Source organism: Lampetra fluviatilis, chromosome 27 (assembly GCF_964198595.1).
Source record: "Lampetra fluviatilis chromosome 27, kcLamFluv1.1, whole genome shotgun sequence".
Taxonomy (NCBI): Eukaryota; Metazoa; Chordata; class Hyperoartia; order Petromyzontiformes; family Petromyzontidae; genus Lampetra; species Lampetra fluviatilis.
The window spans coordinates 6,116,214-6,142,631 of record NC_136301.1 but is presented as its reverse complement, the minus strand read 5'-3'; the positions used below and the strand labels follow the sequence as shown (position 1 = coordinate 6,142,631).

The 26,418-nt window shown below is 47.0% G+C and overlaps 1 protein-coding gene across 1 annotated transcript in view; it reads right to left on the bottom strand.

Annotated features, from left to right (window-relative positions):
* The window catches only part of LOC144942335 (SH3 and multiple ankyrin repeat domains protein 2-like), a 362,265-nt gene that overhangs the window by 215,556 nt on the left and 120,291 nt on the right, over positions 1-26,418 (bottom strand). The window contains exons 7-9 of the mRNA XM_078869142.1: positions 24,457-24,573; positions 18,687-18,764; positions 8,058-8,124 (exon numbers count right to left, since the gene is read on the bottom strand). Coding sequence (XP_078725268.1) covers positions 8,058-8,124; positions 18,687-18,764; positions 24,457-24,573 — 262 coding nt within the window. The remainder of the gene's footprint in view (positions 1-8,057; positions 8,125-18,686; positions 18,765-24,456; positions 24,574-26,418) is intronic.

The following is a 26,418-nucleotide window of genomic DNA, read 5'->3' as shown; positions in this document are numbered from 1 at the left end:
CCGCCATGGTGCCACTTTCTCCATCAGGCAGTGGCCCTCCAGAGATGGGAAGAGTTTCGTGGTTCCAGGACTGGTCTCGTGAGTCACCTTAGGACCCATCCGTGAATCTCCGCTCGACATCGTGTTCCAATCGAGGAAAAGCCGACGGGTAATTTCCTCCAATGCAGAGCGTAGTACGAAGCAGTCAGGGTCGTTGCCTTGGTTGAATATAAAACATGACTTAAATGGTTACGTCTGCCTCGAGGTTTTTTATCGCGTAACTGATACGAACGGACGCCTCTACACGAACAAAGAACTCTGCTCTGCGTTTGCCAAAGCGTTAATTGTATTAAAGCTCAGTGAGACAGATGGGGTATGGACTTGATTAATCTTGTTCCCAACCAATTGGAATAGCCTATCTATATTCTTAGGTTTTTTCGGTAAAGTCACGTAGGTAAAAAAATCTAAATTATTCATTTTAATTTTTTTTACCTACGTGACTTTACCGAAAAAACTTAAGAATATGAATCCTTGCAGTCACGAAAGCTTCAAATCTAGAATAGCCTATCTCTCGATGTTTAAACTCATTAAAACTCACGATCCCCTGTACCACTTCCAGACCAATCGGTAGGCCTATTCCTTTGATAAATTGTTAAGGTTGGGAAGATGCAGCTTTTCAGAAAGCTCATCGTTTAAGTTATTTTGGTCGCTTTATATATCACCGATGCTGAATTCCATCACGAGTTTTATGTTATGGCAGCATTCAATTAGTTGGGCGTATGCGATTTTGACCATCTGCTCTTTAAATGTCGATTTATTTTTTTACAGCCAATATTTTGATTCGTAATTGACGTTTTCTGGGCTGGGCCAAAGTAATTATCTACATTTTTTTTTTTCCAACCAACATTTTCACGGAAGATATTTTTTAAGAGTCTGCATTATTCCTAAGAGCATTTTCTTTTCCACTCAACAATGCCGAATCCCAACACCGCAATGCATTTGTTTTATACTGCATTGCACCATACAGTATTGCATCTACCACGGGCATTACATTGCCATACATCGCATCATTTCATTTAGAATCACGTGTTTAGATTATTTTGATTATTTGGCTGCGATAAATGTCCACACGACAAGCCACGTCGTTGAGCTATCATTTGTGATCGCTAGATCGCTTCTGAAAAATAAGCTACATAGCTGAGCAGGCTTTACCTGTGACATAAAACATTGTGATTTACTTACCTTTCCTATACTTTGCACTCCTACCATGTTTTTCGTATTGTTTGTTGTTGTAATTGTCTAACCCGTCCCCTACCAGACATCTGTTAAACAAAAATAGAGCGTCATAGTTCATCGGATTCCTCCAGTCGAACTAAACTCGCCACTCGAGTTCTAACGGCGCTAACGAATCTCCACCGAGCCGGAGCCTTCTCAACGGAGGCGCCCCCCCCTGCTGCCCCCCCGGAGAGGAAGAAGTGGCGGGCCGTAGCTCGGCGCGGGGTGGCAGCCGACCGTAACGCTCCTTGGGTGGGATCCACATCAAATACCAAACGGCATCGATCGCTCCAAAGATAGCCGCAGCGCGAGCGCGTGCAAGAGTGCTCGCGGAACCATCGGTGGTGTCGATACGCTTCCCTGCAGGCCCCTTGCCGAATTGACTCGCAAAGAGTTCAGCGCGCACACCCGTGCGTTACACGCATTCGGAAAAAAAAGGACTGGAGGGAAATGATGATTGCAAAAAAACAAGCACGTGGGCCCTACGACTTACATAACCCTTGTCTTGGCCATACAAAAAGAGTATGCACGCTCCCCTGAAGCTCATTATGATGCTCAACTTAACTCTATGTTATGCAAATGTGCATCCTACCACCAGGTGTCTGTGATCACAGATGCATTACGTTAATTGCTTCTTGCTGCACCTGGTCTCTTCCATTGACTACGAAAACGACGGGTTTTTTTTCTTCTCGTGAAAATGTTGCGGAGCGCGCGTGTGTGTGTGTTTGTTTTGCTCGACACCAAACGAGCCTCGCAGAAACATCTTCCACGCCGAAGCTACGGAACGGGCGGTGGCTAACCTCCGTTGTGGGTTCCAGGGACGGTGGTGGAAATTCCACAATCCCATGGAGGAGACGAGTCTATCCCAATGTCAACCACCATTTATGCAGCAGGGCAAATATTATAATTTCTCGTACAGTCTGTGGCCTAGTGCTTCAATGATAGCAAAGACAGAATATTGAGAAGCCCTGCCACCTCGTAGTCACCTTGTCACGCCTTCTCACCTCATGCCACCAGGTCGAGTACGACCTTTGGTGACATACATGACCAGACCTCGCCATCCACACCCGCCTCTCGCTGCCTCTCGTAGCTGGGCCAGTGTGTAAGGCCAGCGGTGTTGTTGATGGAGTCCATCAACCTCCTCCCCTCCTACCTTTTCCATTCCCAAGCAAGAACGATTCCTCTAGTCCAGAGGTCCTCATAACGCATCTGATAGCAAAGGAGCCGTACGTTTTAATGCATCGTGACCACTTAAATTTGACTGCAAAATCGTTCTCTTTTACGCGTGAAACAATTAAACCATTACATAATGTATGATTCATGCTGCCCAGATTCTAGGTTGTATACTATGGATATGACCTCTACAGACGAATACATCCGTGTATGAGCATCGATAAAATTAACCTTGCACGGTTTTGTTCTGGATAACGAGGAAATGAATAACGGAGCACTGAATCCTGGGTGGGATAGCAGTGGCGACATGTCATGGGTGCGCAATGCATCGTGGGTGTTTCCGACATGGCAGTGAACTGCGTGCCAGCTGATGCCCAACGGCACCTGCGGTTAACACCGTTGGGTATGCACGGCGCGCGAAAGAAGCTCAATGTACAACACACGTACGCACACAACGTATGGCAATGACCGATTTCACCACAAATGCGGTCACGTGAAGTTCAGGCGAGATTGGGAAGGGGCCCTGTGGAGCATGGCCGGCCTTCTGGAAGCCAAGGTTATACATGCTGGAGAAACTCAATGTGTAGCTGAGCATATGCTAGAGGCATCTATGTGTTTATTCGTTGTGATAGCTTGTACTTTGTTGTTGTTTGCGCCTTTTGTTTGGGTCACATTTCTTATTTTGTTTATTCATTTTCTAGATTTTTTTGCTTGGAAATTGTAGTCAGGGGTTTTCAGTTTGCTCGGTCGTGGCTCTAAATGAGATTTTGGTCCTCATATATATATTAATATCCAGTGCTGTGGGATTCTATGAGCATGGACGATGTTAGGAAAAAAATGAAAGTATTATAGCCCGAGCTAAGTTAGTTTCGCAATAGATTTATAATGAAATACCATTCTTATTAATTGTAAAAAAATTACCATTCTGTTGCACGGATCTTGCATGGCAGAGTCCCTATTAAAATCGCATTTTAAAAAAGTGGGTCTTTTTGCTTAGTTATTTTACTTTGTGCCAGGGGAACTTTACCCGTGTGAAATTTTGCAAGAATCGGGAAGGCGATTCCTCGAAGGCGTTGTACTCAACCTGTGACTTACGGTGTTAGCGTTGCGCACTCACGCGCAACGCTCACTCACTCTTCACGTACACGCACGCGCCTTTTAAATCCATGTATGCCTGTCGGTGCGCGTGCACATTCGAGGCAAGATAAATATTAATCGTAATAATAAATAAATCAAGCCCGTGGCCTGACGAAGCAATGACTGACCTTGGGCAAACCGCGTTCTTTTCGTTTGTTTGTTATTCTTAGGTTTTTTCGGTAAAGTCACTTAGGTAAAAAATTTTTTTACTAAAAGTAATAATACGTGACTTTACCGAAAAAATCTAAGAGTATGAATCCTTGCAGTCACGAAAGCTTCAAATCTAGAATTAAAGTGTTATTCTTCGGGCGCACATCACACTTCATTGTCACTAGAAAATTGCTCCCCCCCACCCCCCCCCCCAACAAACGCTGTGTTTGACTGTGAGGGCGCGGTGTGTGTTTTGCACCCTCTTAAATCTGGGCTAAAAAGGATGGCGCAGAGATCGCAACACGGAGACTTGGAAAACTGCACGCGCACCCACGCTGCGCCGCTACGTGCCTCGGCCATCTGCCCCCCACGCAGCCACATTCTCGTGATCACCCCCCACCCCCCCCCCCTGCAATAGTGCTCCAACAACAGCGATACATCCTACCTACGGTCACGTGCGTCTAACCGGACGGCGGGTGGCTATGTCACGTGACCGTCTTCTCATCCGGCACTGCGGAGGCAGCGGGCGAGGCGGGCTTGGTGGATGACACGCGGGTGGGTGGTGAGGACTTCCTTGCCGTGGGCGTCGAGGTGGAGCCGCATCATACTGTGGCTCGCCAGGAGAAGGCGAGCCAGGGAAGGCACGTTGGCTCCTCCGTGTGCGTGTTAGGAATTTAAGGCGCTAAATATCGCGTGTGCGAATGCAGTAAAACCTCTCATGGCGACGTTATTTGGTTCCACGAGATCGGTCGTTCAGTGATTTGGTCGTTAAGCGAGTATATGAAAGGCACGTTAAAGGCTAAATTCGTTCCGAAGGCGTCGAAAGTTACCCCTTGTCACCCAAAAAAACGTACTCTATAATATTTAAACGATGGATAGTAATACATAAATATACTAACAGCGTTATAAACACATGGTATTAAAAGAAACATGGTTAATTAATGCATTAATTAATATGTACTGTACCTACAACAGCCAAAATTACCTAAAAAAATCTACTCAATTGGGATTACACGTAGCAGCAGTATGTCCCCCTACTGCAAAACCAGAATCATAATCAGAATATTTACTTACACTGGAGGAATCCTATGAGCTTTAAAGCTCTTTTTCACAGATATCCAGTCGGGGCACGCGGTCAGAACGTTGCAACAACAAACAATGTTTAGGAAAGGGAAACAAATCACTTAAATAAGAATAAATACATATTTGCAACTCATTAAAACATATATTATTCACTGAAAATGATTTAGGACCCTCCTGAAAAAAAAAATATTGAGGCCCATTGGAGGTTTTCCTGGGTAAACGAGCGGACTAATAACATAAAAAAATCCGATTATAATTACAATAAGATGTGTACCTAATGGATGCTTAAGGATCGAGCTCTCGACAAATTCTTCCCATTCCTATTACATGCCGCCTATTATCTCATCTGTCATCCTCAAATTTGCAACAACAACAACAACAAACCTTTTTCAGACTGGAGCCAAAGCAACTGTGGTAAGATGAAACGTGAACGCTTCGGCTCTCAGTCTCATTACTTTAACGGGGATGCTTTCCTTTTCTCCGCTCTTCAGCTCGGACAAATGCTACGGAGCGCCAATTGTTCCACTTCGCGGAATAACGTAATGGAGCAATTAGCCACGGAGCACGGTAAGCGTACCGACGTCTCAGGCTTGTGCATTGCGCGGGCGCATTGGTGGCTGCTGTTGGAGGACCCCCTTTTATTTTTGCCCTCGGCGGAGAAAGAACCAACGGATGGAGTAATGGGCAGCCGCTAAAAAAAATGACATTTCTAAAACACGAAACTCGACACACTCGTTGACAACACTGTCTTGAATGAAAAAAAACACGTATAATCGGCGATGTTTCGGGCACTGGCCCTTGTTCATAGCACTGCACAGAGTGGCCAAAGAGGCAGGGTTAAAAATAGATTGAGAGTGCACTTAAGACCATGTGGCCTGATGAGTTATTTTTGTTCATTGTCCTTTTGCACCATTGCCAATGCAGCATCGCCAAACAATTCCCAAAACGTTCCTGAGAGCCACAGAGAAGACGAAGGCTAATGGACAATCCTTCTAATAAGATACAGCCCCCGAAAGCAGGCCGCACCTCGTTCGTGATTCCGTGAGGTTCAGAGGACCCAACATTCATCTCACTCAGAGGTTTGCAAGTGGATGAAATATGGACCCATAATTACGTCCGATTATCTGCGATTCAAAAGTCAAAAGCGATTTCCTGCTCAGATAAGTATTGAGGCAGTGCCCGTCTCCGATTTACAACCTTGAGCCCAGTGGTAGAAATTCCACATTGCTATGGCAGGGGGAAGGGTCAATCCATCGGTCAACCATTGTGGACTTCCCCCACAAAGCGATGCAGCTTGAACTCAGATCCAAATACGCATTAAAATATCAAAATTTTAATAACCAAGACAAATACAGAATATTGTTTTATTGTAGTTTGTTAACAAAGTTACGCCGACATGATATGTAGAGTCATTATCATTTACATGTAGTTTTGTACGACATGTAACGTTTGCAGTTACATAACATACCCAATGGGATAGCACGCCAGCACCGTACACTGCCATGCAGGTTTTTGTTGTTAAACTCTTGCGTTATGTTGGCGTAAGCTTGGCGTTAGTTTGGTGTTAGGGCCAACCTCACACAATGCACATTGCAATAAATATTAATATTTTGCTAAACAAGCCACTCCATTATCTGTGGCATATTGAAGTGTAAATAACACTAATAAATCATGATAAAAAAATAAACCTTGTTTGTACAATTCATATATTAAAAGCGGTTATGCAACATCTTAACACTTTGCATTATTGTCAGAAAGAGTAGAAGAGTCCTTTTCTTCTCTTCCTTTATCAATTCCCCCCTGACCATAAACAATTCTGCGGCTAATAGGCTGGCTTAAAATATATTTTTTTGACGGGCATTAGGAAGACGACCCGTTTTCTACACATGCATTGAGAGTATTTGGCTGCTATACATTTCCACACTACAATAACCCAGTTCATTGGGCTATGAATTTGTGATCGCCAGGTCGCTTCTGAACAAGAGCTATATCGCTTCGTGGGCCTTACACCAGGTAGAATAAACAAAAATAGTTCGTTAGCATCGTTGGTTAAGATAGAAAATTCAAGTAGAACACCAGGACGTTAACTCTTCATGCAGTGACCGGAGAGAAGTTGGAGACGATCAACTTTCTAAACGTTGAAAAAGCAAGAATGAGAACCCTGAGTTCTTTAGTCGCGAAGGCTCAGTGCTGGTAGCCCTCTACGCCACCTTGCAACTTTCATGCCAAACACATTAAAGACTTACGGATTCATCGATAATAAGAGGTTTTTGTTTTGGTGAGACCGCGTAAATATAAACGCATCGTTAAACCCGCCACCACCTGGCACAGCCACTTAGTAAGATTTGTTATGTAAACAAAACGTGCCAATTTGTTACTAGTACAGCACACACCCGTTGTGTTGGAGAGTAAACCCACAGCATTTACAATCCGAGCACCTTTCGATTTAAAGCTTTCGTGACTGCAGGGATTCATCTTCTTGGTTCTTTCGGTAAAGTCACGTAGAAGGGAAGTAATAAAATAATAAAAATAAAACATAATAAAACAATTCTCACGATGTTTCGGCCACAACGCAAGCAGCCGTCCTCAGGTCTGTCGCCTCGACAGACCTGGTTTTCACCTGAGGACGGCTGCTTGCGTTGTGGCCGAAACGTCGTGAGAATTGTTTTATTATGTTTAATTTTTATTATTTTATTACTTCCCTTCTACGTGACTTTACCGAAAGAATCAAGAAGATGAATCCGAGCACCGTGAAGTTTCGCCTGTAATTACAACCAGCATCATCAGGCGAAAGCCAGAGTTGTGGAGAAATCCTCCCATTTCAGTCTTAAATAGACGGGGGATAAATGTGATGTCGTTACTTGTGAGCCAATCAGCTGCGAAGGCCAGAGGTGGGGGGGGGGGGGGTTAATGTATGCATATAAATGAAAATGGATACCATTTCCAGTCGGGCTATTCATATGGTAATCAACATACATTAAACATGTATATTATGGATTCAATGTACACATGAACAATATCGCAAACAAAAACACATGAACTTATTCCGGCGGTGTGATTTTTTTAGTTTGTTAAAATATATATGCTCGTTATCATAACACATTACCGTTCATATATAAACGGAGCGTCATTCTGATCTTGACGATTGTTCGTTTTCGTAAGCAGTGCATTTCGCTCGCCGAGAGTCGCACGCTCAAGCGATTAGAAAAAAAAAGATCGGGGGGAGGGGGTGTATAGACTTTAAAATACGCGTTACTCACCCACATCCGTCGGTTTATGGTTCTTTATAATTTCGGCCAGCTCAAAATTGCCAGCAATAATCGCCACCTGTAATGAGAGATCAACATTTTATGCGTGGGTTTACACGACCCAAAATATTGTCTCAATTCACACTGCGTAGCTTCTTCTTTTGGGTTATTTCGCGAAGGTAAAATGTCATTCGTATATATTTTTTGTTATCAACCAAAACCCTCCACGTGAGAGCCGAGCTCTTGTTAACACCTGACGATGCTGGATGTAATATCCAGCGAAGCGTCAGACCAAAAAGTCGTCGAAATTTCGCTTTGCTTTTCAACATTCCTCCGGTTTGCTGACAAACGAAATCAATTTCGGCATATTTACCCACGTGGGCAATATGATTTTATCGGCCCTGTCAGGTGATGGAGGGTTCGAGTAGTTAACAACCCACACAATGATCTAACCCGTGATCATCGTCATCATCATCGTCAAGATCCATGGGCAGATAGCCCAAAGGTGTCCACTGCACATTTCGTCATTTGATCTAACTCATCAGAAACCAACTATGAATCAAAATTCAACATGGCAACAGGTTTGTTTTGTTATGCTCAAACTTCACAACGCAAATGGTCACCTTGACGAACAGCAACGCTTCGTTAGACCACGCGGTTTTTAACTCGACGCCCACGTGACTTATATAAAATAATTTTGGACGGGGGGGGGGGGTTAGAACTTCCCCCGTAAGCCCCTTCCCCCCATCCCACCCTGAAAATATGCCACTGATCCCGTGTGAACCAGGCTGAGCTAGGCCAAACCCATCCCATTAAATGTTGGGCGAAAGGAGAGAGGGATCGGTTAAATATTTCAGCGAGTTGTGATTTTTATTCAGGCTAATTACGCCATAAACGGTGTCCTGGAACCGGTGATTGAAACAGGGGTGAGAGCGAAGCGTGACAGGTGGGGGAATATAATTCCCTTGGCTCTTAAGCGAAGTAAATAGTCTTCATTATTTGTCGAGGCTTTTTCAAGATTTAAAATCGAAAGATATCAGAGGCATCAAATTGGCCGGGGCGGGGGGGGGGTCTATTTTTGGTAACCGTCTTATTTTGTGGGACAACGGGAGTGTCCCTGTGACGACGACACCTTAGATATTGTTTCATTCGTCTCTTCACACGCTGGTGTAGCTAGGACATACCAAGTGATGCAATTAGCCTTTTGGGTCGATGTGACTACTGCCGTCTCTGCGGCCGCTTTTAAATGTGAGTTCGCTGAGACCATGGATAGCACGGATAGCAAAATTGAATCCAGGAATTGCTAAGGAAGCATTTGGGACACGTGGATTACGCAGCTTTTGTTCCGTTTTCAGGCACGTCGACTGCACAATGTGGTGGAGATTAAAAAAAAAGACCTGCCGCTAATGCTGGTGTGGTTACGGACTGAGCTTTTGCAACTTAATCACAGGTGCCAGTAACAGGGGTTATGTGGAGGTCATGGGACATTGCCCTGGATGGGGTGGGATTTTATTGATGGACTCCATAAACCATTTTGAAAAAACACAAACCGATGATGATCGCTGCTCAAGGGACAGGCCTTTGAGCGAGGTGTGTTACGGGCCAGAAAGGTGGATGGCAAGAAAAACACGCCTCAAAAGAAGCGTTTTGTTTGTATGTATGTACCTTGAACTACTTTCGCACCATATGTAGCCAACCGTGCTAATTGGAGGTGCGGAGGGAAAGACAATGAACTGAGCACACATAAAAAGCAGTTCTAAAGAAATGAGCCTACAATTTATATTTTGTATTTGAATAATAGGCGCTCGACTTAATAAATATAACAGCATGGTCGGGTGCGCAACATTTTAAATTCAGAACAGAATGTGAAACGATAGCATTGCAGATGTAATCAGGACATAAGGTTCTGATAGGTGTGAAATGCTGTGCAGTAGAGGTGGGAAATTTACAAAGGCAGGCAATGGTGTGGCCACCCATTGGTCCAAAAACCAAGGAGAAGAAATAAGAGTTAAGATACTGCGATACTGTGGGAGTCACACCAATCCCTTTTGGACCCGTGCGCTTAACCTTCAACGATGCGAGTTCAATCTCCAATGAAGCTTGGAGAGCTGAATGGAGTTCAAAAGAGCTCAGAAACAAAAACACTTTGTGAAAAACCCAACGCAGAATATCCCTGGTTTTGATTTTTCACAAAACTCATGGTCCACCCTAAACCGCATGCGTACAAACCATGGCAGATTGCGGATACCCGATGCACAAATGGACAATGAAAAAAAAACTCTCCAGTAGTGTACGACTCTGGTCATCCAGAACAGAAAATACAACGTATAACGACGCAATGCCCCGATCCACAAATACGAAGGTGACGTCACAGCGATGATACACTACTCCGCTGCTTCTGACACCTTTATCTGGCTTGACCACCTGAATGTGAAATTGTAGTTGTTGCTCTGCATCTACATCATCCATTCGGAAGAAGAACTCTGGGAGAAGATCCTTTGCCAGGGGACAGGGCGGCACAACGGTAATGCTTGTCCCTTACAGCAAGAAGAGCCTGGGTTTTATTCCCTATTCGGGCTTCTTTTCTGTGGAGGTTGTTTTAGTTTGTTAATGTTCTCACTCCTCTTCTGCACGGGTTTCCTCAGGGTTCTCCGGTTTCCTCCCAAAGGTAATTAAAATATATATTTAATGTCATTGATATTGGGCAAAACATCCCAATGCTGAAGTATTACCTACAAGTTACTCGATTGGGGATCGTACATCGCAACAATTGCCACCTCCTGCAACACAAAAATTGGCAGGATCCTCCTGAAAAGTCTTGGGAATCAGTGAAGTCGTAGCAGGAGTCGTAATAATGTGACAACCGTGCAACAGTTGTAATATTCGGGATAAAGAACCAATGCCAAGGTGTGGTGGCATCAATGACATTTGACATGTATACTTTTGTGCTTTGAAAAAAGAGCTCTTCTAAAATACGTTCCTATTTTTTTTACCTAAAAATTACAGTCGCGAAGTGTGCTATTGATTTTATTAACGTCAATCAACAGTTCTTTTATTAAATCACCAGAACACATTCCCACCACCACCACCACCAACAAAAAATGGCTGCCATATCTTTTTTTGCAGAGCCGTCAAACCCACGTGACCTCATTTCGGCCAATCACATTGCAGCCATGTGCCCGCTATTAAAATCAAATCAAAGATCGTTGTTTGAGGAACAACATCTCCAAAAAAATTGCACTTTGAAGCCACAGAACGCAGTTTCATTTTCCGCAGCATTGCGCCCGATGTGAAATGTCGTAATGGCAATAGAGTGCAATTACATTTTTTTGCTGCAAACTGCATTATTGCACAAATTCTCACTTTAAAATAAAATACAAAAGCTAACCCATTGGTAAACTAAGGCTTGATGCTTCATTCAGTTAGACGCAGCGTTTGCCATTCGCACACCAAACACAAAACATGTAAGGAAGCGGTAAAATGCACAGCTGTTGTTGTGACGTTCTCCCCAACCCACTGTAATGAACTGCCAGATGCATTGCACAGTGCTGCTAATGTACAAGACTAATGCCAATTGAGAAAAGGTCAAAGTTGGGTGTCTGGGTACCGGATTAACACCGCGTGCAGTAGGCACACAGGAAGAGTCGCGTTACGAAAACGCGGTTCATGTCACGAGCAACCCAGTGGATCAAACCGTATGGCAACGTTGTTACTAAATTCACTTGTGTCCCTTCTTGCGTTCATCAGTAGGAGAAGTGATGTCGGATCAAAAGGGTTTCAACGGAATACATAAAAGTAACTCAGGTCAGCCACCAATATATCTTAATAAAAAAAATCATTTTTACTATCCACTGAATTATGCTGGGAGCATCTGGTGTTTTAAATCTGAAATCCAACGACAACAAGAACAAAACATTTGTTTGTTGAACACAGTTTGCTGAGCACGGGCAGCAAAACTGTCAAGAATCCAGCAACAAACAACACTGACAAAGTTGTAGTGGATACGAGTTTAAGTGAGCGAGGTTATTGCTGCCGAGAGCTTGGGAAAACGGAGGAGGAAGGGGAGGGAATTTTGAGAGTCGGGCCATGTGAGGGAAGCAACAGCAGCAGAGAGAGAAGTAATTTGACCTGAAGGGCGGTGGTGGTTGAACACAGACTGGAGACGAAACAGTCAATTTCAGAAAAAAACGCCGTTAACAGGACAGCAACGAGACGCATCAGAACAAAGACAAAGATCCCCCGTATAGCCTTTAACAGACGGTTGGGGCAAGTGCTGTTAGCGAGTACTTATGGAGGCCGGCACGGCACACGATAGTGGGTGACCAGCACCACGCCCGGCCGCCTTTGTCTCACAAGTGGCAATGTTAACACACTGCACCATGTACTCATTTAAGGCTGAGTCGACCTTGGGGAGGGTCCAGGACCAGTTCAGATATTCGTGAACGAAATTGGGTCGAGAGCAGGAATCTAACTCAGGGTGCCATGCTCGTTGTGCAGTGCGCTCACCACGGTGCCACCACTCCCCACACGCACACACGCTACTAGCTAGACTTTCATGTTGCTGCACCTCGCGCTCACTGCCATGTGACCCCAAGAGTCTGCGATGATGGAAATCACCTCGTACACTCTATTAACTATTTAACTAGTTTATATTTATTTTACCAGGTAAAGCCCACTGAGCTACATACCTCTTTTTCAGAAGCGACCTGACCACAAATGATAACCCAATGAAGTGGCCTATCATGTGGAAATTTATAGCAGCCAAACACTGTAAGAGCATCAATCTTGATTTGAAGTTTTCGTGACTGCAGGAATCCATACTCTTTACCGAAAGAACTGTAAGTGCATGTTTCTAAATGCGGAGGGAAAAACCGGAGGAGCCAGAGAAAAATCCACACAACCGTGGGGAGACAGAGAGAGAGACGCAAACTCCAAATATACAGGCGTCATCAGGGTCGGGATCGAACCCACGACCTCCTGCATACCAGGCGAGGCAGGAAACATCTCGCCACCGTGGCACCCCTTGATAATAAACCTTGATGGGTATCCCAAAGTTAAGGGTCGGATTCATTTCATACGACCAAAAATTTTCATTCGTGCTTAGTTTCTCTTGAATTAGATCACTGTGTTGTGTATCATGCACATGTTTGGGTATAACCCTCCACCACCCAACATCGTGGATCAAATCAAGTTGTCACTGTGGGTAAATGTGCCGCCTGATTTGGCTCACCAGCAAAAGCGTGAGGAGTTTTGAAAAGCCATCGAGTTCTTTGACCATGTTTTTACGACGTTTCACTGGAAATTATGACGAGCGTCATCCAGTTGTTTAACACATTCTCAGCTCTCACGCGAGAGGGCCGCCTTTCGACATTCACGTGTGTCCCACTGATGAGCCAAACACATTTGCATATTAGGCCGTGACAACTTCAAACGATCGTCTCTGTCGGTTGGTTCAGGGTTATAGTTAAAGTTAATTATACCTACACGATCTAAACAGCAACAACAAAACCAATTATGAAGCAACGTTAGGATTTGTTAATTAAAAATCACGAGCAAGGCAATGATTTCAAAATGGGCGGGGAAAAATGGGCGCAAATGCAAATATGTGTTTTCTTTTCATTTATAAAATGCAATTATTTTTGTAAGGGGATTAGACTAATTCGTATCACAAACGTCGCTCTTGTTTCCACAACAACCACACGCCGTGAGCTGGAAAACTTAAAGAAAAAAAAACCAGATGTTGCATTGAACCACAGCAGGATTCGTTCACAGGTAGCAACATCCACCCGCCAAAAGCCGATTGCGTTTATGAGCTTGTGACGGAAGCATATATGATCATAATCCCGCGAAGCAGTTATACTGGTACATCATTGACATAATAATGCAACACCGTAAACACATTTTTTGTTTTACATAATCCAGGTAGTAAAACATAATTTTAAATCATCGTCATCATCATCATCCTTTACTCGCCCGCTTTAATATCGCCCCGCGATAAATGCTGCTTGTGAGCTGTACACACATCACCTTGGCGGCTATGTTTAAAACAACAAACATGAATAGACTTCCATAATACAGGTTTTTTGGGTTAGATCTCGTAAATATAAAAATATGTCGTTAAACCCACCACCACCCGACACAGACAATTAGTAAAGTTTGTCACGTAAACAGAACATGCCAATTCGTCACTAGTACAGCAACACCGGTTGTGTGTTGGAGAGCCAAGCCACAACATTTACACTCCGAGCACGACGTTTCGCCAGCAATAACAACCAGCTTCATCAGGCGACAGCCAGATTTTGTGGAGAATTCCACCTGTTTCGTTCCTTAAATAGAGGCGTCGATGTGGTGTCGTAAATAGACTCGGAACAAGCAGTGCAACTCCACAACAGAGGCTCATAGTGCCCCTTCCCTCGCGGTTCCCTTCTCTCCGTGCCACCGGTGCCTGTGCGCAGCGGCGCAGAACCGTGTGCTGTTATTATGAGGGCAATGAGATGGCCCGACCCTCCATTACCTTGGAAAATGGGAATGTGCGGACAAAATAAATAAATAACACGCGACATTACAGACTGCAACGTCATCGGCCACTGTCGCTGTACCCGCTGGACGAAAGGCCTCTCCGCCTTTTTCCATCGCCATCTCAACCGGCGCTAATCGCACCTCCGATCAGCACGGTTGGCTACGTACGGTGCGAAAGAAGTTCAACATACGTACGTACATAGACTCACACCGAGACCCATAGACTCATCACACAAAGACCCATAGTTTGTTGTCCTTCCCCCGCACCTCCGATTAGCACGGTTGGCCACGTACGGTGCGAAATAAGTTCAACGTACGTACGTGCATACGTAGAGCGGTCCCCATTGCTTGTGCCCACACATCAACTGATTTAATTTCATCGTTCCACCTCCCCTCTTCGACTCGTCGCAACTGCTTTCATCATTGTTATTACTTCGCAAATAAACGTGCTGGCTTTTGGCTTGTCGATTTCTCACCGCCAAAATTACCGATGTCCCATTCGCCGCTTTCATTTCAGCAGACAGCGGCAGCGTCGGGACAACGTCGGATGGCTTCAAGGACAAAACGGTGGGCGAACGTCCAATCAACGTTGGACCAATGCAGCCCTTCTCGTTGTTCCGTTGTTGCGCAACAGCAAATCGATCCTTGGGCCCTCTTGCGTCTCCCGCGCGTGAACGGACGGAAATGCTAACAAGAAACCCAAATGAAATCTTCTCACAACCATTAATTGTCGGCTTGCCCGCCGAGTGTTCTGCTTTCAATCGCCTTGATTGGCCGCGGGTTTCCAGAGCTGCGGTCCGGCTCGTTTGCAGGCGAGGTTTCAAAACGATCGCGGATCGACAAAAACCGCAGTGAGCGGTCAGACGGTCCATCGCGCGGTGCATCCGCAGAGTTATCTGTAACGTTCGATTTTATGTGGGGTATATTCAATTGTTTCGCCGGCGTTATTATTACACTGCGAGATTAAACCAAGGGTCAACTATTAGCCTGTTTTATCGCCGCTCGTTCGTTTCAAATTGGATCCGTTTTTTGTGGGGGAACGGGTCAGATTCGGGGTAAATTAGAGCAAACAGTTTGATTTGTGATGTCAAAAATGGGTCCGCGCGATTGTTGTTGTTGTTGTTGTTATTATTGTTGTTTGCCGGGAGGTGGTGGCTACGCTGCTGCACGTGGCTGCCTGTAATCCGGCACTTGTGGATGGAGACAGCGGTGAGGGTTGGTGGACCACCGCACGTTGCAGATGCTGCGAAACTTTCTTCCCGTCGGGCGTCAAGGGGCAGCCGTCATGCCCCTGCCTCGCCAGGAGAAGGCGGTACGGCAAGCGGACTAATCGCCATCAGATTCATGAATTGGCTCAAAACATCTTTAAATAAAAAACAAGTAAACCCGTAAAACAAAGTTTTTCACTATAAATCCTTTATATGCGTGGCATCAGGGCGGCTAGAGTCCTCTCGTCCTTTGGCTTGAGATGGCTGCCACCTATGGGTCAGATGATTGTCTGGCAGCATTAAACAATTGGTAATTCAATATTTATTTATTTTTCCCTAAACAGTGTAAAATTTTGGAATTTTTTTTCACGAAAATGCATTGTCACGCACAACGAGTCTGTGTGCAAAATGTCAGCTCGATTGGATCACGGGAAGTGGGTTAAAAACGACCGAAAGATTTGCACGGTCCTAAGCAAGCAAGTGAACTTAATATAAAGGATTTAAAAACCCCAATGTAGTTCTACGACTCACCGCGCCTTTTACTGGATAAGCAAGTAAAATGTTTTCTGCATTCGTGGCATTTATATGGTGCGTATGAAATGTGTAATCACGCTAAATATAATATTTTAACGTGAAGGTAATTAAATAATACAATAGTCCTCGAAGTATAATACAGCCGGACAACTCTTAATATGTTTGGACACACAAGCTTATATAAAATACAACCGTGTCTAATAAACACCAACAGCTTCAAGATTAAAAATGTCAATTTGAATTATTAACACGTGCAATAAAAAAAAAGTTGGCTCTCAATTAACTTTGCGCTTGGAGAAATACAAATTCCTAACGCATGCAAGTCGAAGCGCTCATACGCCACTCAACAGACAAAGATCCGCCGTATAGGCTTAACAGACTGTTGGGGCAAGTGCTGTTGGCGAGCAGCATCTATGAAGGCCGGCAACGGTACAAGAGGGGGTGGGGTGGCCAGCACCACGTCCGACGGACCGCATTTGTCTCCCCAGTGGCGACGTCTACACACCACACCAGGTACTTATTTGAGGCTGAGTCGACCTAGGAGAGGCCCAAGACCAGTTCCGATAATCGTCACTGGTGTTGGCCGTGAGCGGGAGTCGGCAGGTTCGTAGCGCAGCCCGCTAACCACTACAAAGACAAATATCCCCTGTATAGCCTTAAATAGGCTGTAGGGGCAAGTGCTGTTAGCGAGCATCTATGAAGGCCAGAACGGTACACGAGGGGGTGGGTGGCCAGCACCACGCCCGACCGCCTTTGTCTCCCCAGTGGCAATGTTCACACACCGCACCAGGTACTCATTTGAGGCTGAGTCGACCTAGGGGAGGCCCAGGACCGGTTCAGATAATCGTCACTGGGTGTTGGCCGTGAGTGGAATCGAACCCGGGTCGCCAGGTTTATAGCGCAGCATGCTAGCCGCTACACTACCGCTCACACACACACACAGGTACACACACAGGTACACACACACACGTGCACGAAGCATTGCAATTAAATCGCTACAGGCACCGCGGGCGCGGTGGTGTTTTTTTTTTTACACATTCAAAATACAAACCGAAAATCAAATGCACAATTGGCCTTGATGGCGAGCCGGATTTTCATTCACGCCACACCATCTGCCGTTAATCACACTTCGCTGTTGGCAGCACGCATTCCCCTTCGACTTGAGTGAGAACATTACATTGTCTCGCGAATTACAAATTCCATTGGTTCGGCTATTTTGTTCGCATAGTTGCTGGACTAAACTGAAACTATTAAGGTAAACTTTTTTTTTACCAGGCATAGTTCTTTGTCAGAAGCGACCTGGCCACAAGTGATAGCCCAACACAAGTGGCTTATCGCGTTGAAATGTATAGCAGCCAAATACTCTCAAAATCGCGTTTCTATATGTGGAATGGAAAACCGGAGGACGCAGACAAGAATCCACGGAACCGCACGGAGAATACGCAAACTCCAAATATACAGGCATCATGATGGTCAGGGTCGAACCCACGACCTTCTGTGTACCAGGCGAAGTAGTTAACATCTCGCTGCCGTGGACCCCCTTTGTACTATCTCATACGCACCACTTTGCGTGTGCACCCACCATGGCTAGGAGATGTTAACTCCCTCGCCTGGTACGAAGGAGGCAAGAGGTCGTGGGTTCGATCCCGACTCTGACAATGCCTGCTGCTGTATAGTTTGAGTTTGCATCTCTCTCTCATCATCACGGTGGCTAGGAGATGTTAAATACCTCGCCTGGTACGCAAGAGGTCGTGGGTTCGATCCTCACCCTGACGATGCCTGCTGCTGTAGTTGGAGTTTGCATCTCTCTCATCATCACCACGGTGGCTACGAGATGTTAACTACCTCGCCTGGCATGCAGGAGGTCGTGAGTTCGATCCCAACCCTGATGATGCCTGCTGCTGTATAGTTGGAGTTTGCATCTCTCTCTCATCATCACGGTGGCTACGAGATGTTAACTACCTTGCCTGGCATGCAGGAGGTCGTGGGTTTTATCCCAACCCTGACGCCTGATTATCTGGAGTTGCCTCCCTCCCCGTGGTTGTGTGGATTTTTCTTCGGGTCCTCCGGGTTTCCCCTCCACATTCACAATCAACGTGCGTTTAGAGTACGTGGCTGCTGCTGCTGCTTTACATTTCCACACGAAGAGCCACTTGGTTGAGCTATCCCCTGTAATGGCAAAGTCACCTGGTATTTTTTTTTTTACAAAAAATAGTTTGAATTAAAAAAATGCTTGGAAGGAAAGAAAATAATGGGAACACATGGGAGAGGCCTTTGGTAGCAGTGGGAAGCTTTGCGATGACAACAACAAGCACAACAACAACAACGGCAGCAGCATTCACCACGCAGTCTGTGTCCGAGACGTGAACCGGCCACGCACCTGGAACGGAGTCTGATTGCTGTAGTTTTTGATTTCCTTGTTCATCCCCCGATAGAGGAGGACGCGTGCACAGCTTTCCTGTTGCGAGGGGGAGAGAGGGAAGAGTGAGTTGCCGATAAATGGCGCCGCGTTTCCGAACGGTGAATTCAACGTCGCCCCCCGCGGACTCACCGTTCTTTGTATTTCCACATCTTCATGCATTCCAAGGATTTTTTTTCACGGCATTATTATTGTTTTAAATAAAATGCCGGTTTGAATTTAAATGCACGCAACTCATTTTCGTTCTTATTACATAGAGTCCACAAGAGGGCTTAGGACATCGCTGAGTTCGTCGGCCGCAGCTGGACAGGAGTAACCCGGGTGAGGACGGAAGGGGAGAGAATGGGGGAAGGCCTATACCTAGCAGTGGGTAGTTACTGGCTGACTACAACACCACTCACACAGTGACCCAGAGACTCACACTGAGACCCATAGACCCAGAGACTCACATAGAAACCCATAGACTGACGCAGACATATCGACTCACCTTGAGACCCGTGGACTCATAGACTCACACAGAGCCCCAGAGACTCACACAGAGACCAATAGACTCACACTGAGACCCATATACTCACATAGAAACCCATAGACTCACATATACATATAGACTCACATTGAGACCCAGAGACTCACACAGAGACCCAGAGACTCAAACAGACATATAAACTCGCACCGAAACCCGTAGACCCGTAGACTCACACTGAGCCCCAGAGACTTACACACACTTAGACCTAGAGACTCACACAGATACCTATAAACTCACCCAGAGTCCCAAAGACTCACAGAGACACATATACTCACACTAAGACCCAGAGACTCACACAGAGTCCAAAGACTCACAATGAGACCTAGAGACTCACACAGATTACCCATGACACGGAAACTCATAGATTTACAGAGACCTATAGACTCACATAGATCCCGTAGGCTCATACACACAGCACAAAATCATTCGCAGACGTACAGACAACTCGCAGTTCAAAGGTCATCGCCGAAGCATTGACCTGTTCTTCCTGCTATGGTGACCTTACACAATAATAGGTCATGTGAAGATAAAAGCAAATAAAACAAAACATCTAATTTATATGACACGAACATCCTGATCTTTCTTCTGACAGGCCTTCCTCAGCAATAATGTATTAGGGTGAGGCCATCTTAAATAACATGGAAGGATGGGTGGGGATTTTAATATCGCGACGGTAACACTGAGCAATCGTCTGCTACTGGGGGCGAGGGGAGCGGCGGTGCAGCGGTTAGCGCACTGCGCTGCGATCCCGACGGGCCGAGTTCGATTCCCGCTCACGGCCACCAACACCTGTGACGATGATCTGAACCGGTTCTGGGCCTCCCTTAGGTCGACTCAACCTCAAATGAGCACCCGGTGCGGTGTGTAAACACCGTCACTGGGGAGACAACAGGCGGCCGTGCGTGCCACAGTGCCGGCCTTCGTCGGCATTGCTCCTCGCTAACGGCCCTTGCCCCAACAGTCTGTCGAAGGCTATATGGGAGATCTTGGTCTTTGTAATGCTGAGGGGTTGATGGTCAGGCGTGTCCGCAACGTGGGGAGTAGTAGCAGCATTGAGAACGATTGTTTAAGGGCGCTTTATCAATTCAAATGATTCAAACAATGCATTTACTGCGCATGAATAATCCGCAGACCCACGTTCCACTGCCATTGGCGGGCAGCAGATGGCAGCGTGGCAACATGAATTGTTGAACTGTGCTTCTATGCCACCGTCACCAGGTCAACGCATCTCGCCTTCACCAACCAACAGACTCGCGGTGACGCCTGCTTTGAAGTCGGTTGAAACGTTTAAAATTGATCAAAGCAAAATTAAATTGACAAGGAAAAAAACCCCACTGCCATTTATAAACGGAAATAACTCGATATGCGTCTCCTCCCTGTCGCGTCGTTTCGCGAACTTATAACGATCGACACACCGCTACTGCCCGATTTGCGTCGCCTCAACCCCCCCGCACACTTAAACGTTGCTGACGGCATCGTCCTCGCCCCGTCCTTTCACCGTGTCCCATCGCCTCTCAGCCTTTGTGAGGAGGAGAAACAGAAAAATGGTAGCAGCAGCAGCAGCTCCTTGAGATTGCACATTACCGATTTTGATGCCATCTGACAACGTTTTGCTATCTGCTATGTCAAAGATTGCCAATTGTTCGTACAACACCTTTCCACTTTCAATCTCATCTCGCAACCTTCCGTCACCTTCCTACCACCTCAACCCATTAGTCTTCTTATTCTTATTGACAGGGGAGTCAGCCTTCTTCTTCTTCGAGTTCTTCTTCGAGTTCTTGTTCCTTCCCCCCCTTTAAGGCCACGGCGTTACCGATGAACGTGTTAGCATTCGTGTCCTTTATGCAACTCAACAGACGTTTCCCTGTCGTTCACTCATCCGCCCGTTGGCCTCGCCTGCTCACACCCCCCCCCCCCCCCAAAAAAAAATGGGATTCCATTTGCAGTCATGTCTGTCATCTCCGCTGCTTGAACACCACGGGGCGACGGGCGGAGGAGCCCCTTAGCAAAAATATAAATATGCCCCCCCCCCCAACAATAGCAAACGTGTGCGACCTGCCGTTCTCCCTCAACGAATCGTTGGCAAAAGTACCCAAAAACAGGTTTCCGTTCGGAGTAACATCGCACCCGCCAAGTAATTTTCATTGAGAAAAGTCGTCGCCCGCAATGTCGTTATTATTCTCACGGCAGTGACACCCGCACACAAAAACCCATTGGCAATGATTTGTTATCCTCCGTGCATGATGCAGATGCACCGACCTCCGAGAAGCCCCGGCGGCCTACCGTGGAGATACCAGGCGACAGTGGGCCAAAGGGGGCAATTTTTGTTCCTACAATGAAAGAAAAACCAGCGCACAATTCACAGTGGACGACAACAAAACCGAACAACGTCCCCAAAAGCCTCGCTGGCGTAGCCATCGAGCGTGCAGCGGCGGTGAATTGCACCAGGGCCCACGGTCCAGATTGGGCCCAAGGGTCAGAGGAGCCCATCAGGAACTGTACAAACCTTGACATCAGCCGTACCATGCAGCTGCTGTAAACCCTTTCCGTGTAACGTGCCGGCTACCATCGTACCAGCCTTGCTATTTCAGCCCCTGTAAACCGTCCCTAATCATGTAACGTGCTGGCTACTATATCAGTCACATTTGGATGGGTCGCCATTGAAAACGAGCTTCTTAACTCAAAGGGGCTTACATTAAATCAACCGACTGAACTGACTGATCTCATTTCAGTGGCAATAGCAATGCTCATGGCCCTACAGAATGGTACGCGTATTGTGCCGTATACAACAGATATGATTGTACACACTTGCATACGGGGCTGACCTTATCGTATCAAATGCTGCGTAAGTAAAAGAAAAACCAACATACGCGAGCTTAGCCATGTACGCGAAAATATCGCTTGATACAGAGGCACTGCCTGAAATTAGTTTCTAATCCACTCGCACACATACTGCCCATGCATCACACTCAGAATTGCAATGAGGTTAACGACGAAGGGCAAATCATGCCTTCAATGGAGGGGCGAACCGAGCACTATAAATACCAAACAATTTCGACTCGAGCAGCGCCAACTATGCAACCGCATCCACCGGATTCGCAGCAGGTACGCTCGATCGTTTATAAACAACAACAACAACCACAAAAAGAAGGCGGCGTGAGTGAAAACAAAAACGATACTGATATGGTGGGGCGAATCAACAAAGTCGCTCCTCATTCGTCTCCCTCCCACCCCCTCCATACCTCGCCTCCCTTCTCACTCCGCTGACCACAGCAAACCGCCGCATTCTACGGAGCACTTCTATAATGATCCGCTCGTCGTACCCGGAACCACAACTGTCTTGGCCGAGCGGCGTTTGTTTTCTTTTCAGTGGCCTCAACGGCAACCGTTGGGACTTTTTTCCCAGCAGCAGCCAGGCAACATTGTCCACCTTCAAGTAGCAGCTCAAGGCTCTCACCTGTCCAAGGTCTCATCCATTCAGGTCTCACCTGTCCAGGGGGATCTCACCTGTTCAAGGTCTCGCCTGTCTAGGCACTCACCTATCCAGGCTCTCAACTGTCGTGACTGTCACCTGTTCAAGTTGAAACAGTGGCACAAGTTTCTTAAATCCCCTGGATTCAAACTGCAACTGGACCACGCACCTTGCTGCCTGCCCCGGACCCACGCGCTTGAAGTTAATAAGTGCCCGTTTTGAGGCACAAAACCAAACCCTTGTTCTCTTCTGCTGCTACCTTTGCACTACGAGGAGATGTGGTACAGCCAGGTCAATTGGGAAAAAAGTCAACTTTTGGCAAATGTCATTTTCGCGCATCAATCAAAATGGCGATGGCACCGAGCCTGTGCGGTGTTTTTCGCGCCGACGCTCTTGAACCCTGCAATGGCACTCGCAGCTTGACCCGAGTGCCGTGACCGTTGCCAGCTCGGTGTGCCAATCAAGCGGTCGTTCCAACGAGCCGTCCAAGATGCCACACGCGAATACAAACGCCAACGTTTTGAAAGCGTTCTGGAACAATTGGTGTAAACGATCTAAGAGAGGTTATTTTTTGGGGTTAAGATCGCGTAAATGTGAATGTGTCGTCAAACCGGCCACCACCCGACAAAGCCGATTAGTAAGGGGTTGTCACGGAAATAAAACGTGCCAATTTGTTACTAGTACAGCACACCGGTGCGTTGGAGAGTTAACCACAACGCTCCTTGGTTATTTCGGTAAAGCCACGTAGGTAGAAAAAATAATATATCACGATGTTTCGATCGCAACACAACCGTCTTCAGGTGAAAAAGAGGGGGGGGGGGCTACCCCATTTATTGTTGCTACCTACGTGACTTTACCGAAAGAACCAAAGAGTATGGATTCCTGCAGTCACTAAAGCTTCAAATCAAGAGTAAACCACAACGCTTACAATTCGCCAGTAATTATAACTAGCATCATCAGGCCACAGCCAGGTTGTACATTAATTTTAACTCATGGTTCACAATTAAAAGTCTACGACAGGTTTCATAGATTCTCTCTAGATTTAATAATGTGACGTCTTTCAGTGACATTTTGGAGGGGGGGAAGTTTAATCCGCTGACCAATGTCTCACATTACCAATGTAGCAATGTGACACATTGGTACGTGTTTAAACACAGTGCGTGACCTCCACCTCTTTTCGCATTTGGAACGCCACACCGATCGAGAGCTAAAATTAGTAAAAAAATAAAATCCACTCGGTGGAAAGACATCTGGCTGTGTTCACTTGCGGCGTTCGCGCAGCATAATCTCTAACGATGGAAGTCCGTGCAATTCGTGTGGCGGAGGACGCGAGGGAGAGGAGAGAGTGAGAGGAGAGAGGGGTGGGGAGGGAGGGGGATGTGGAGACAGGATGAGGATGGAGGATGAGGAGGGAGGATGAGGAGGGAAGATGGGGATGGAGGATGGAGATGCAGGATGGGGATGGAGGATGGGGATGGAGATGGAGGAGGAGGATGTAAGATGAGGAGGGAGGATGGGGAAGGAGAATGAGGAGGGAGGATGAGAAGGTAGGATGGGGATGGAGAGAGGATGGAAGATGATGAGGGAGGATGGGGGTGGAGGATGAGGAGGTAGGATGGGGATGGAGGAGAAGGATGGAAGATGAGGAGGGAGGATGGAAGATGAGGAGGGAGGATGGGGATCGAGGATTAGAAGGGAGGGAAGAGGAGGGAAGAGGAGGGAGCTACGGTCACCTGGTTGTACAGAGCACACACGTGCAGCGCGGTGTTCCCGGATGCGTTCTGCGCCAACATGTCTGCGCCGTAGAAGAGCAGATGCTCCAGGTGCTGCACGTGGCCGTAGCGGCAAGCCTGCGGGGTTGGCAAACGGCACAAGGAAGCGGCACAGCGGTTACCGGGACGACCGGCATGGATGGCAGCGCAGTCGTGACAACATTTATGCCACCAACATATCTCTCTCCGCTCCTGTCAGCCTGCACCCCAGCTCACGATGGAACTCTCCTCCCCCGCAGCATCATCAGCAGAGCGACTCGCAACCTCCTGCTCCTCCTCCTCCTCCTCTCTACACCAAGGAGTAGGGCCGGCACCGTCAGGCGTCATTTCTCTGCCGCAGCCCCCGTAACTTTCCAGAGTCATTCTGATTGCCCTGCACGACAGCTCACGGTGGAACTCTCCTCCAGAGTTGCGGCAGCAGCAGAGCGACTCACAGCCTACTCCTCCCATCCTCCTCAATCAGAGCCTCCTCCTCCTCCTGCTCTCTACACCAAGGAAGGAGCAGGGCCCTGATCTCCACCCGGAGTCGTTTTTCCGGGGCAGCAGCCCGCCGGCTGGAACGCGGCCATCATCATGATTCATCATCGTCCCGCTGCTGAACATTCACAGCAGTAGCAGCAGCAGCAGCAGCTAAGTTCAATCCATACTGACGTTTAAGAGATACCTTAAAGGCCCCGAACCTCTCTTGCCTAGCCTTCGAGTGACGCCGAGATTGTCTCCGCATCCTCAGAGTCAATGTCATTTACGTCCGTGAATAATACTGGTAGGAACCTCCTGGTTACACCAGCCCACAGGGGATTATTGTGTCCGTCCGTCGTGCAGGGAGGGGCTGGGTGGGGAGCGGAGGGTGGGGAGGGGCTGGGTGGGGAGGGTGGGGTGGGGCTGGGTGGGAAGAGTGGGGCTGGGTGGGGGGTGGGAGGGGTGGGGCTGGGTCACCCCGTGGTGCCCTTATAAAACTCAACGTTTAACCAACTCACGCCGGCTTGTGCGCGCCCTCACAGTCGGGCATATTTGCGGAATACACCACGCCGCCGTTGACCCTGGCCATTGACCGAGCAACCCAACGTTCCTACCAGCTCCCTCCGCAGGAATGTGTTTGTGTGCATTACAAATTGCATTGCTGGTAGCGTTTGTTAAAGAAGGTCCTGCATGTGAATTCCCGATTCTGCGGAGTGTGTTTGGTCTCCCCCTTGTTCTGCACGAGTATCCTCCGGGTTCTCTGGTTTCCTCGGCTAGGTAAAAAGGAAAAGAAAAAAACATACAACACCCCTGGTGTTGGGCAAACGTACCAGCACTGAAACATTACCTCCAAATGACTCAATTAGGATTATACAGCAGCAGCAGCAGCGTCGGCAGACTGTGGCTTATGAAAAATAGCGGCTTCCTTCGCGGTAGCCTCGCGCGATAAGAACGGCGCGAGCGCCAAACGTGTTGAATGATTATAACCACGGATTATTGCCGCTGCAAGTGGGGAGTCGTAGCAAGGAAGGTGTGACAACGGGAAAGCGGAGCTTTCGCTAAAAACCCGATGGCGTGGGCCCGTAATATCCGGGCAAAACGTCGGGCAAAGTTGTCGACGCTTTGCTTGCTTCTCCAACAATCCGCCTGTTCCCCCCCCCCCCCCCAAAAAAAAAAACAATAAATTGGTACATTTGGCCACGTGACAACTTGATTTTATGTACGTACTGCATGTTGAACTTCTTTCACACCGTAAGCAGCCGACCGTGTTAATCGGGAGGTGAGGGGGAAGGACAACAAACTAAACACAAAAAAGCAGTTGTAAAGAAAATGGTTGATTTAATAATATCGGAAGGAAGAGCGTTCCAGACGGTCGCAGAAGCGCATCTGGAATCGCGCGATGCGGTGACCACCTTTGTTCGATGGCTTAGCCAAAAGCCACCGCTGCTGCTGCTGCTGCTGCAA